Source organism: Symphalangus syndactylus, chromosome 8 (genome assembly GCF_028878055.3).
Source record: "Symphalangus syndactylus isolate Jambi chromosome 8, NHGRI_mSymSyn1-v2.1_pri, whole genome shotgun sequence".
NCBI classification, from domain to species: Eukaryota; Metazoa; Chordata; class Mammalia; order Primates; family Hylobatidae; genus Symphalangus; species Symphalangus syndactylus.
This window is the reverse complement of record NC_072430.2, coordinates 29,026,816-29,040,473: the sequence shown is the minus strand read 5'-3', so window position 1 is coordinate 29,040,473 and position 13,658 is coordinate 29,026,816. Positions and strand designations below refer to the sequence as shown.

At 35.9% G+C, this 13,658-nt stretch overlaps 1 protein-coding gene across 13 annotated transcripts in view; it reads right to left on the bottom strand.

The window, feature by feature from the left end:
- Window positions 1–13,658, bottom strand: part of GALC (galactosylceramidase) — a 75,235-nt gene that overhangs the window by 39,755 nt on the left and 21,822 nt on the right. For 12 of the 13 annotated variants that reach the window (XM_055288510.2, XM_055288504.2, XM_055288501.2 and 9 more), the window contains 4 exons: window positions 13,531–13,644; window positions 11,458–11,597; window positions 8,946–8,984; window positions 3,079–3,209 (listed from right to left, as the gene is read on the bottom strand). In XM_055288510.2, coding sequence (XP_055144485.1) covers window positions 3,079–3,209; window positions 8,946–8,984; window positions 11,458–11,597; window positions 13,531–13,624 — 404 coding nt within the window. In that variant the 5' untranslated portion in view covers window positions 13,625–13,644. Of the gene's footprint in view, window positions 1–3,078; window positions 3,210–8,945; window positions 8,985–11,457; window positions 11,598–13,530; window positions 13,645–13,658 lie in introns of those variants that run through there. The other variant, XM_063645505.1, reaches the window with a different exon arrangement.

The window sequence follows — 13,658 nt, the reverse complement described above, 5'->3', positions numbered from 1 at the left end:
TAGCACTTTCTGAGACATTTAATAGATAATTACACTTCTGACATCCAAGAAACTGAGGGAGAAACTTCGGCAAAAGACTTAAGGTGAGCATTTAATATGTTTAATGGTAGAGCTAGATTAAAAGAAATAGTAATTAAATTATATATAAATATTACACACTTGGCCAAAGTACAACTAATATAGCTACATGAAATAGGACAAGAGGGAAAGAAGGTGAAACGTAAACTAAGTTTGCAGACTATTTGGGAGTAAACAGTTAAAACTTGTAGCTGTCAAATCAATATAGTAGAAGCTTAAGTTCACGTAAGAGTACAAAAATTAAAACTAAGATATTTCTGGTAATTAAAATTCCACAGTAGGGGAGAAAAAGGGAGGGAGAAGTTATCAAATAATTTTAGTATTGCTCATAGTAAACCAATAAACAATAACTAAACGAAGAAGAAACCAAGATTTTAGTATGAAGCAGTTCCTCAACCTCAGCACTATTAATATTTTGGGCTGGATTATTTTTTGTTATTGGAAAACTATCCTGTGTACTAAAGGATGTTTAGAAACATTCGTGGCCTCCATCCATCGGATTGCAGTGGCACCGCCCTACCTATTTGTGGCAATTAAAAATATTTCCAGGCATTGACAAATGTCCCTGTGGGAGGCAAAATTATTCTCAGTTGAAAATACTGGTATAAATCAGTATAAATATAATTGATAGAACAAAAACCAAACCTTGCTAAATAACAAAAGAAACACCTCCTTAAATAAGTGCAAAGTAAACAAATCACACAGCAGAATAGCTTGTATTGGTACATGGATAGTATAAATCATTCAATAACAAAAGACAATACAGTAGTATAGAAAACACAAACATCAGTTATATTTAAAAATGAGTTTAACTCATTCATTAAAATATAAAGATTTTCAGAGGAACTTTAAAAAAGCAAAATCTAACTCTATGCTATATGCAAGCAATGCACATAAAAGAGAACAGCCTTGAGAGGTGAAGAATAAAAGGGCAAAAATATATTAGGCAAATCCTAATGAAAAGAAAGCACGGATCTCTTAGTCACACAGAAAGCAGAATTCAGGCCAAGAAGCTTTAAACGAGACAAAGAATGGCATGTTCTAATGATAAGAAATAAATCACAATGAAGATAAAACATTCATCAGTATTTACGTACCAAATAACAAAGCAGAAGCTTCCACACAGCAAAAACTGCCTAAGATTGAAAGGAGAAACAGACCCTACTAACATAAGGAAACAAACACACCTGGTAGCCCTGAGCAGTTCAAGTGGACAAAATCATTTAGATACAAAATACCTGAACAATATAATCAAAAAGGTAGATGTTATAAACTCGAGTCTGTATCCTAATAAAGAATACATCTTAATAAGTCAAAATATGCTCTTGAGATAGTCAAGAAAAATGCGAAGGTATTTTTTCAGATTTTTTTTTAATAATCTCCTGAGAAATTTCCCCAAAAAATATAAATAATACATTTGGTATTAAATGGCCACAATGCAATAAAATTAGAAATTAATGATAAAACAGCCCTATGAGATAAAACTAAAGCAGTACTCAGAGGAAAATTCATTACATTAAAATACCTATATCAATAAAAAATGAAGTACATATCCAAGTCCTTCATGAAGACACAGTAAAACCCATATTTTCATTTAATATTTTTATAAGAAAGTATATTTAAGATGAACACAACTTTGTTTTCCTTCAAGACTTCAACTATTTATGAAAGCTTTAACAACAGCAAAACTTTCATTTTAATTTCAATGTATAAAATGTTTAAATATAATTAAGAAATTTTATCTTGCAAAAAAAAATTAAGCCTAAATCTAACCTAACCTAAATCTAACCTAAACTACCAATTTCAAACACCATTGAAAAAGGATAGATGAGCAAGTTATATTAAACTGCAGGGGTGAAATCAGTAAAATCCAGACTGACACAAAGTTTATAAGACAAACAACCCCGTTCTTCAACAAATTAAAAGAAAGAAAAAGAGCAAGAACCTAAAGATTAGAACAGATTTAAATATCAACCAATCACAATGCATGAATTTTAAATGGATCCAGATTCAATCAAATAAAACTATAAGATAATAATGGATATTTAATATCAAAAAACTATTACATTTTAGGTATAATAATGGTATTGTTTATGGTAAGTAGAAAAATAATCCTCATCTTTGGAGACACATACACAGTAATATTTTTATGGAAGAAATAATGTCTGGGATTTCTTTCAAAGTAATGTAGGCAGGAAGGGAAGAGGAGTAGATAGATGCATGGATGAAGAATTGGCCATGGGTTCACAGTTCAAAAGGCTGAGTGACAAGAACATAGATATTCATTGTATTATTCTGCCTATTTTTGTGTACATTCAAAATTCTTCATTAAAAAAATAAAGCACATGGACAGATCAATCAATCTTCACACTGGATAAAGAACAAATTCTACACACATACATACACACACACACACACAAACATACATATCCTATTTTTCAAATGTTTATAACCTGTGTCATGGTAGAAAAAATGTAAATTCACTTTTTTAAAAAAATGAACCCAGTGAGGTCAGGGCCCAGAGTGCTAAAAGGCAGAAATGGAATAAAGAGAAGGGGTCAAAACTATACTACTAAGGAGGCATGACAAAAGTTATTGTCAGTGACCATAATGAACCATTTACAAAAGTGTTCATGCAAGAACCTCCAGGCACAGAATATCTGAGAGTTTGAAACTAATTTCACAACTTTGCCTTTATAATTTCTAAAATTAAATACAGGTATTACTCTGCCCCTTAATCTAAAACAAAGCCCTGTTTTATTATTCCAAACATCAACATGCTTTTTAAAAGCTATTAATACATGTTTGTCATAGAAAGATCCTAAAATACATTTAAAAGAGAAAGTAATGAACTATGAGCCATGCATGCTTCAGGTAAGTAAATACAGGAGAGCTACCTTCTGAGAATGTAATCAAATGGAGAGAAGGCAAGAAAAAGATAGTCAACACACAGAGCAAGCAATCAGAAACTGCTAGTTTTCCAAGTAAAACATGCCTTACCCTATAACATCAACCACCTTGAAGAGTTCGGCATCGAGGAGCACGGATGCAGAGATGGACTCCCAGAGATTATCACTTGCTATGATTTTCACTCGCTGGAGACCTTGATAGTTCAGCATTTTTCTTAATATCTTTTGGAGTAATAAACAGAACATATGAAAGGATACAAATGAATTTTTAGCTGTTGAATTTATGACCAAGACAGATAAAGTTATCTTTACAAATCAGCCTTCTGGATAATAGCTTTTTTTGTTTGTTTGTTTGTTTGTTTTTCTCAGACAGAGGCTTGCTCTGTCGCCCAGGCTGGAGTGCAGTGGCAGGATCTCGGCTCACTGCAACCTCTGCCTCCCGGGCTCAAATGATTCTCCTGCCTCAGCCTCCCGAGTAGCTGGGGCTACAGGCATGCGCCACCACGTCCAGCTAATTTTTGTATTTTTTTAGCAGAGACAGGGTTTCATCATATTGGCCAGGCTGGTCTTGAACTCCTGACCTCATGGACGATAATTTCAATACTATATTTTCTTAATAGAAATATCCCTCCTATGGAAAATGAAAGCATTACCATTAAGATAACCTACTGCAGTAGGAATATAAAAAGAAAAAACAACACAAGGGGTAAAATGCTTTAGAGGATTTTCACTTTGACTTTAAAATTACATTTAACCATAGAAAGATGGCGGGGGGGGGGAGTGAAACAAAAATAATCAAATGGTACTACCCTGAAATAACCACTATTATTTTGCTATGCATTCTTCTAGGAAGTCTCCTATGCAGACACAATAATAAAATGGGTAACATATTAATCATACCATTTGGCAAAATGCTTTATCATTTTAAGTATTTTCCACAGTCTTCAAATATTCTGCCATTATTAAACAGGAGAGGAAATAAAATTTACCTGTAGGACTGTCTACCCACGAAAATTAAAAGTAACAAGCTAAATTCTAACAGGAAATAAATCAAAGCACAAACAGCACCTACTTTAGTACTCAGTACTATGCTTGGGCCCCATGAGGACTCTAAAAGAAGTATGAGATGGAGCCCTCACCCTTAGGTGGCAAACACACTCAACAGGACACCAAAACTAACAGGGCATACTAGAAAATCAAAGGGCAGGTACATATCAAAACGTATGGATTGCCTATATGTAAATGAAGAGCAGAGAAAAGCAGACATCATTTTACTCAGGATCAGGAAGATCAGATTTCCTACCATAAGCAGTTCTTGATGAATGGATACAAATAAGCCCACTACTATACCCCAAGGACTCAGAAATCTCTGGCACATAGCAGCAGATGCTCAATACTACTGGTTGAAGAAATTAAGAAAGACCAAAGAATTTCACAAGCTCTCTCTTCACATTCCAACTTCTCTGAACTAGGGCAATTTCCAATTAATGTGCTCTTTTAGGACGCAAATAATAAAAGCTCCAATTAAATCCATGGTATACTTTTCAACAGACGGTTTCTTAAAACAGATATATTATAGGATTTTAGGAAACGGTGAAAATTACAGGTGGCAGTCTAAGTTCATCTTTCAAACTGGATCAGTTGAGTCCTAGGATACCCTAGAAGTCTACAGCATGAACAGATCCTTCGTAGCAAACCGAGACCAACTCTCAAGATTCAGTAGGATTGAGAATCCCTATCCCTCTAGCAGGAGGATCAATCCTGAATCTCATCACCCTGAAGTTCTTCCTTTTGTCTGAGATGGAGTTTCGCTCTTGTTGCCCAGGCTGGAGTGTAATGGCGTGATATCGGCTCACTGCAACCTCTGCCTCCCAGGATAAGCAATTCTCCTGCCTCAGCCTCTCGAGTAGCTGGGATTACAGGCATGTGGCACCATGCCTGGCTAATTTTGTATTTTTAGTAGAGACGGGGTTTCTCCACGTTGGTCAGGCTGATCTCGAACTCATGACCTCAGGTGATCCGGCACCTTGGGCTCCCAAAGCGCTGGGATTACAGGCGTGGGCCACTGCACCCGGCCTCTTTATTCTTACAGAGAAGAGGAAGAGCAACTTAGTCAAATTTGCATTTTTCACTACGGATGGATCTAGTCTTTCTAGTCCTAGTCCTAGAAAATCCCAGTAAGACTGCTTACTTTTTTTATACAGTGTATTTGAATAACATTCCAAAATTTACAAGTCTACATGCTATGATTTCTAAATAAGTTTCCATCCAAAAGTCATTATGAACAGCAGCATTCTTTTGAGCAGTTTTATCCAACATATTTTCAGATTATGTTTTTGTTTTGGAAATTTCTCATCCAGAAAAAGCTTAAATAGAAGCTCTATTTATAAGATAAATGGAAATGAACTCGTTCTGGTTGAAGTGAATGAAGGTCCAAAGACCCACACTTCCATTTCCATCCACTATCCTCAGATCCTAGATGAGATTTTCCAGACACAAGTTAGAAAACTTCAGAACACCACTGAAAACCACGATAAACCATACATATCAGTAGCAAAAAAAAAAAAAAAAAAAAAAAAAACTTTAAAGAAACAATGCCCTTGTCATCTTTATATAAATTGCTCATTTGTATTATATTTATTTCTACTATTAAAAACAAATCCTTATTCTTTCCAGGGGTCATCTTATTATCCCATAAAGAATACACATTCATTAAGGTTATCCAATCTGAGCACCTACATTATTATTGAACTCATCATTATTGAACTCTTTGTGATAGGCATTTCTTTTTTGTTTCTTTTATTTTCTTTTGAGACAGAGTCTTGCTCTTTTTGCCCAGGCTGGAGTGCTCACTGAAACCTCTGCCTCCCAGGTTCAAGTGATTTTTCTGCCTCAGCCTCCCAAGTAGATGGGATTACGGGCATCTGCCACCACACCCGGCTAATTTTTTTGTATTTTTAGCAGAGATGGGGTTTCACCATGTTGGTCAGGCTGGTCTCAAACTCCTGACTTCAGGTGATCCACCTGCCTCAGCCTCTCAAAGTGCTGGGATTACAGGTGTGAGCCACTGAGCCTGGCCTGCAATAGGCATTTCAACAAACGGAACACAGATCCCAATAAAATCTTGCTGGAAAAAAATGGCAAACACAAAGTAAAAAGTTTTTGTATCCTGAGAGATTTTACTGCAGGAAAACTCAAGGTTCAGAGAAAAGGAAATGAAGTCTGAACTGTCTGAAACACTGAAAATATGTCTTAGAGCAACAATTAGTCTTTCAAACCAGGTTAGTTGAATTAGAATGCACTGGAGTCAGCAACAGACTCTTAATAGTAAAAAAGTTAAAATAAAATAAAACAAAATATAGCCCTGTCTTATTTCATTAGTTTAAAAGAAAATTGAAACTATAATACTTTTAATGTTTCCCTCAAATGAAATGAACACAAGAGAGACATGTGTATAATCACAAGAAAATAAAACTTAAGCTTTGAAATGTCAAATTAAGGTATTTAAAAAGTTCATCACCTTTCACTATGAAGATGCTGTAGCAATGCCATCCACCTGATTACAGAGTTATCCACTATACATGCACCAACTTGGCTTCTGCTCTGTCCCCTTACTGCTCTTATAAGACCTGTGTTCATAGCAGACATGACTTTCCACTTACAATCCCTGTGTTCCAATCTTATTAATAGCTTCACTGCCCCACCTCCCCCACCCATCCTGCTCCCACCACACTCCCATCAGCATACTTCAACCTGGAATTGACCTTGAGTTACCTAGCTCTGGTTGCAATAGATCTTCTCAATCTATGCCTTCTCCACCCCTACAACTACAGATTAATTAAAATATGCCATTATTGGCTGGGCACAGTGGCTCATGCCTGTAATCCCAGCACTTTGGGAGGCCGAAGCAGGCGGATCACAAGGTCAGGAATTCAAGACCAGCCTGGCCAAGATGGTGAATCCCCGTCTCTACTAAAAATACAAAAAAAGTAGCCGGGTGTGATGGTGGGCGCCTGTAATCCCAGCTACTCAGGAGACTGAGGCAGAGAATTGCTTGAATCCAGGAGGCAGAGGTTGCAGTGAGCTGAGATGGCGCCATTGCACTCCAGCCTGGGCAACAGAGTGAGACTCTGTCAAAAAAAAAAAAAAAAAAAGCCATTATTCCAGTGAATACATTAGCTTACTGATGGGGGTCAGTACCCCCACTCTTCCTCCATTGTCTAATCCATCTTTCATGACTTGTTTTCCCCCATATCCCTTTACCTCTCAATCTTCAGTTCTTTGCACATGCTATGCCCCTGCCTTAGCAACGTGGAGAGTTCCTATCCATCCCTTCTTGAAGATTCAAATTACACATCACCTCCTCTAAAAGACTTCCCTAATCAACCCAGGCAGAGGTGTCATCTCCTCTGTGCACCTTCTAAGAACCCTGTGGGTGTATTATTCCATTATTTGACACATTCCAAATTATGACACATTTTAATTGTCTATATCTGAATCTATACTACCCTCCCCAATACAAAAACCTTTTAGGCAGAAAACAGTATTCTCTATCCTTATATTAGAACCACATGCACAATGCCTGACAAACTAGTGTTGAGCAAATAAATGCTCTATATTAACTGAATGAAGAGATGAAAGAAATGTATTGAACCTTATCTACTTAAGAACATAAAACACCCAATTTAAAGAAAATTTTTTTCTATAAACACGCATGTGCAAGTATCTTTTTTGTATAATGACTTCTTTTCCTCTGGGTAGATACCCAGTAGCAGGATTGATGGATTTGTGAAAATATGGAACTAGCCCAAATACCCATCAATCAAGGAGGGGATAAAGAAACTGCGGTATATGTATATGATGGAATACTACTCAGCCACAAAAAGGAATGCATTAATGGCATCTGCAGCAAGCTGGATGGGATTGGAGACTGTTATTCTAAGTGAAGCAACTCAGGAATGGAAAACCAAACATCATATGTTCTCACTCATAAGTGGGAGCTAAGTTATGAGCATGCAAAGGCATAAGAATGATACAATGGGCTTTAGGGACTCAGGGGGAAAGGATGGGAAGGAGGTGAGGGACAAAAGACTACAAATTTGGTTCAGTGTATACTGCTCCAGTGATGGGTGCACCAAAATCTCACAAATAACCACTAAGGAACTTACTCATGCAACCAAATACCACCTATTCTCCAAAAACCTATGGAAATAAAAAAAAATTTTAATATAAAAATTTTTTAAAACTTGAAATAAAATATTGTCCCAAAATTATATTTCTTGGAGAAAAGATACATACAAGACAAAAGGAAGTGAAAAGTAAACTAGAGAATAGCTCCACCTGAAAAGTGAAACTGTCATTTTTTTCCAATGGTAGAAGTTATTATTCTGTTTTTCCTTTCCTGGAAAACAGCAATTATAGTAGTTACCTCATAGGTAAGGTTGTGAGAATTAAATGGAGATAAATAGGAAAAGTGGCACAAAAATAACAAAATTGGCAGATGTTATTGCTACCTCTTTGCTTGTCACAAAGAGAAACATGTACTATAACACACTCCAATAGAAAACAAGAATTATAATATATGCCATAAGTTTTGACAAAAGACAAAGAAAAAGCAGCTACATTTCTTGAAGTCCTAAAAGTCTAAAATGATATAATTGTTTCATAAAATTTATCAGAATTCCAAAACTAATGAGTTTTAAAATAGAAAAATTCAACACAACTCTTTAGACAAAGGTAATTCGGGGCTCACAAAGAATTACACATGCTTTAATATCAGGAATATAAACATTGTTAAGATTTTGCTTGAATTTTATGTCACAACCAGCAAAATAAATAACTGTAGTATAAAAAATATGGTGTTTCCAGCACAAATTTCCTACTAATTTCTGTGTTTGGAACCACAAGGAATTATTCACTAAAAAGTTAAAAACAGAAAGATACTAAAGTTGTACACACCTTAATATAATTGGCATTATATGACCTCTCATTCCAAATCTGCAAAACAAAAAGTCAAAAAAGTATGAACTGAAAGTTACAAAAGGTCAGAAAGTAGATTATCATTAAGACACCATTTCTCTCATCATCTTTCATATTATCTGATAAGCCATTTTTTAACTTTATGGGATATCCTGCCATAGAATTTATAGATAGTTATAAGATAGCACAACTTTTTAAAAATTAAAATATTATTTTTAAAAACCTTAAAATATTTAGTGGGTATTTTTCAAAAAGTAATTTATTCCAAAGATTTTCAACAATGGAATATTCATTAATTCATTCAACACATATTGACAGTGCAATGTGTGCCAGAGACTATACTAGGCGTTGGAGAACTAATAGGGAAACTGTTACAACAATTATGACAAGATCCCTATAGGCATTCCTGAAAGCCAAGTATTAATATTATACTGTATAGAAGGCATACTTTTAAGCATACACAGAGAATCATAGTAATACACTAGTCACAAAAGCAAACTCTGAATGAGGATGGATAAAAGGAACATATATACATCCATTAGGTTTAGAGTCATGACGCATGGGGTTTTAGAATTGAAAGAACTTCCGTAACTCCACAGTTGAGAAAACTGTTAATAACAAGAGATGATTCTAGAATCCAGGTGCAGGTCTTTTTACTCTAATGATACAGGAAAGAGTTTATCAGTGAAACTCCTCACCATAGCAAGTTATCATGAGTCTAAACAAGATGTGAATCACCCATTACTTGTGACTGTACCATAAGAGAAAGCTATTAGACCAAACCTACATTTAGTCTCATTATGGGTTATAAATGTCCTGACATTTAAGAAAGTTCTCCGGCCAGGCGTGGTGGCTCATTCCTGTAATCCCAGCATTTTGGGAGGCCGAGGCGGGCAGATCATGAGGTCAGGAGTTTGAGACCAGCCTGGCCAACATAGTGAAACTCCGTCTCTAATAAAAAGAAAAAAAATTAGCTGGGTGTGGTGGCAGGTGCCTGTAATCCCAGCTACTTGCTGCAGGAGAATCACTTGAACCCAGGAGTCAGAGGTTGCAGTGAGCCGAGATCACAACACTGCACTCCAATCCAGGCAACAGTGCAAAAAAAAAAAAAAAAAAAAAAAAAGGAAAGTTCTCAAATATAAACTAATTTTTCAGTCATAATTGGAAAAGGATAGCATAAACTAGTATATTCTTTCTTCTGACTTCCTCTAGCCCTTAGCTCATCCTCATGCCCTGTATCATCATGTAGTATTGCAGTTTATAGGTTCCAGCATCTACTTCTCTTACTGAACACTAGAGCTTATTAATCTTAGTAGCCCTAAAATATTACAGTCATGGTTCCTGCAACACAGTAGGAGCTCAATAATTGTTTGCTGACAATCTAAGTCGTGATTGCATGAAAATGTTTAAGTATTAGTTTTAACTGATGGTATATTAATAAGCAAATGATTATGGAGACCCACTATGTGTATGTTAAGGCTCTGTGGGGTATGATGCAGCCTGAGGCATACCTCCACCTAGCCAACAGACAAGCTGGACATGATATGATTTTTCATACTTTTTAAATCCTTAAAAGGTGTTAACTAACAGTTTGTGACAGGTGAACGCAGATTTCAGCCAGCCTGCCAAATCTGGCCCATCATCTGTAATTTTACAACTTGAGAGCTAAAACTGTTTTTAGTTTTAAATAGTTACATTTTAAATAGCTATATATTTACCTCAAGATCCTCAACATTGCCTTTTGGCCCACAAACCCAAAACTATTTATGCTCTGGCCCTTCAATAAAAAGTTTGCCAATCTTTGGCTTAAGACAACAACAGGATAAAATGAGACTAACCCATAAGCTGTATAGGAAACACAACATTGTTGTAGGAACCAGAGAAAGTAGGGAAAGCTTTGAAGGAGAATTTGAGTTGGGTTGATACAAAAAAAAAAAACAAAAAACCCAGCTCAGAGGAAGGAGGTACACACTTAGCACAGTTTTCTTTTTTTTTTTTTTTTTGAGACGGAGTCTCACTCTGTCGCCCAGGCTGGAGTGCAGTGGCGCAATCTCGGCTCACTGCAAGCTCCGCCTTCCGGGTTCACGCCATTCTCCTGCCTCAGCCTCTCCAAGTAGCTGGGACTACAGGCGCCCGCCACCACGCCCGGCTAATTTTTTGTATTTTTAGTAGAGACGGGGTTTCACCGTGGTCTCGATCTCCTGACCTCATGATCCGCCCGCCTTGGCCTCCCAAAGTGCTGGGATTACAAGCGTGAGCCACCGCGCCCGGCTAACACTTAGCACAGTTTTCAAAAGTGGGAACACTGGGATGGGCAAAGGGGAGCAATTAAAGGTCACATGTACTTAGTTTGTGTTATTATCAGACACTATTAGAACAAATTAGTCTCATGACATAAAATGATTAGTCAAAAAGTACCACAGAATCAAATTATTTTTTAAATTACAAATTAATGTCCAAAACTGAATCATATTTTAAATATATTACTAACTCCAATATAATCAATGTCCAAATCATGATAACGCTTGGCACCCACAATCCAGGTCACGACATAATAGGCAGTCAGCTGAAGACTGACATAAGGCCAGTTGAAACCTTTTCCCAGCCATCCAGGGAATGACCATGGCAACCCTGCACAGAGAAGGGAGGAGGCAAAAGTAGAGGAGGTGTAACAGTGCTGATGCTATTGAAAATAATTTTTTTTTTAAGAAAAGCATTCAACTAGCAAAAAACTAATACAGATCTGACTAAAGGAAAGTTTATATACCATATAAAAATTACTGAAATCCTTTCCAATCTATAGACACTATAATTCCTTATTGATCCATAGAGTCAGGTCCCATAATTTCAAATGTTCTTTCCAAGAAAAAGAAAAATAACAAATAGAAACACCTCTCTCCAAGACCCTTACCAATAGAAAGAAATGTACCATATGTTTTAACTTAACGTCTCCACTCACTGTTGGAATGTTCAATATTCAACTTCTGTTCTTTGAGGTCAAACCAAAGAATTCTAAAAGGCTTATGCCTAACTACTCCTTTGAGTTATGTATAACACAAATTTATCATTCACTTGTACATCTTCTTACAATTTAGGGTCCTTAAAATATTAATCAGGCAATCTAATTTAGCAAAACTAGTTTGTTCTCAGATCAATATAAATTACAATGACTCCATAGAGAAATATACCCTTGTTAAGTGATACACATCAAATAAGTCCATATTCTTCCAATAACCCTGATTATGTTTAAGTAAAAAAATGAGAAGAGTAGAAAAGTACTTATTACAATTCTAAATTTAACTTGCTACTAATATATTAAAATAAGCTCAACAGTTAAGCTCCTCAGCAATAAATGTATTACCAAACTAGTTCACCACTGAAAAAAATAAAAATCAAAATGATAAAATGCTTATTTTCTAAACTCAGGAGGAACACCCAAGTGTATTACATAAGAAATGTGACATTAAAGTAATAGAATTCTTGAAAACAATGAAATGTTAAATGCAATCTGAAGGCCTACCAAGTCTTTGTTAGGACATGGTTTAGCATGCCATATTTTCTACATTTAAATGAGGTCTGACCTTGGAAGCAGTCTAGTGGATATGTGCTGAATTCAGTGATGCTTTTACTGCTTACAGCATTTCTGGAATCTCTTACAAAAGCTCATTTATAAGGAACTTATTACTCCTAATTTCTTTTAACTTAGAAAATATTATTCTTCTCCTTTGATTGTTGAGAAAATTATTTTTTAAATAACTAGAAATCAGGTCTTTAAAATGAATCATTAATTTCATTTAACTTAGTTTGAATTTAAGCCTGTTTCAAAAAATCAAATTCATTTCAAATGATGAAAGTATCCCATCACTCTGGATGTTTGAAATACTTCACAGGCTCTGTATGCATTCCCACAGAACTGTGAAATGTACATAGTCCCATTTAAGCAACTAGCCAATGATCCTCCCAATAGAACATAAGCCCCACAGGTGCAGGAATTGGGGACGGGATTGGCTTCCTGAGTCCCAGAACAGTAACCAGCACATTATTGAAGTTCAAAAACTACCAAACAAACAAAAAACACTTTTGTGTGTAACTTTTCTAAAAATGGGATTTACTACTACATGCAACATACAATTTTGTAACTAGTTAGGTGTACTACTGCATGTAATATACAGTTTTGTGAATAGTATATTCACAAACACTGATGACAGATTTTGTGAAGAAAAGTAGTTTAGCATCATAGAAACATGGAATTAGGTGCTAAAACCGATTTTGCCATTTACTGTCTATGACCTTAGGTCAGTGGCATAATCTTTCTAAGCTTCTACTGCTTCTTCCTGTAAAATGGAAAGAGTCATGCCTTACTCCACAGGTATTATAAGGATTCAACATAATATACAAGGGCAAAGAAAGGATCACCCCTGGCACATGCTTTGCTGCTGGTAGCATACTGGTAGTATTAATGACATTATGAGTACTTCCGTATTAACAGAGATTCCAACATGATTCAGAATTTAAAAGCTAAAGGAAAAGAGACTGAAGAAGCATTGCAAACTTCATTTCTTACCAATGAGTGTAATATTGGGATTCCTCTTCTTAGCTTCCTTCATTAACCACCACTCATATCCTCGGAAATAATTCTCATCTAGTGCATAGTGCATGTGGGAGGGCTCAGTGCCATCTGAATAGAGAGCA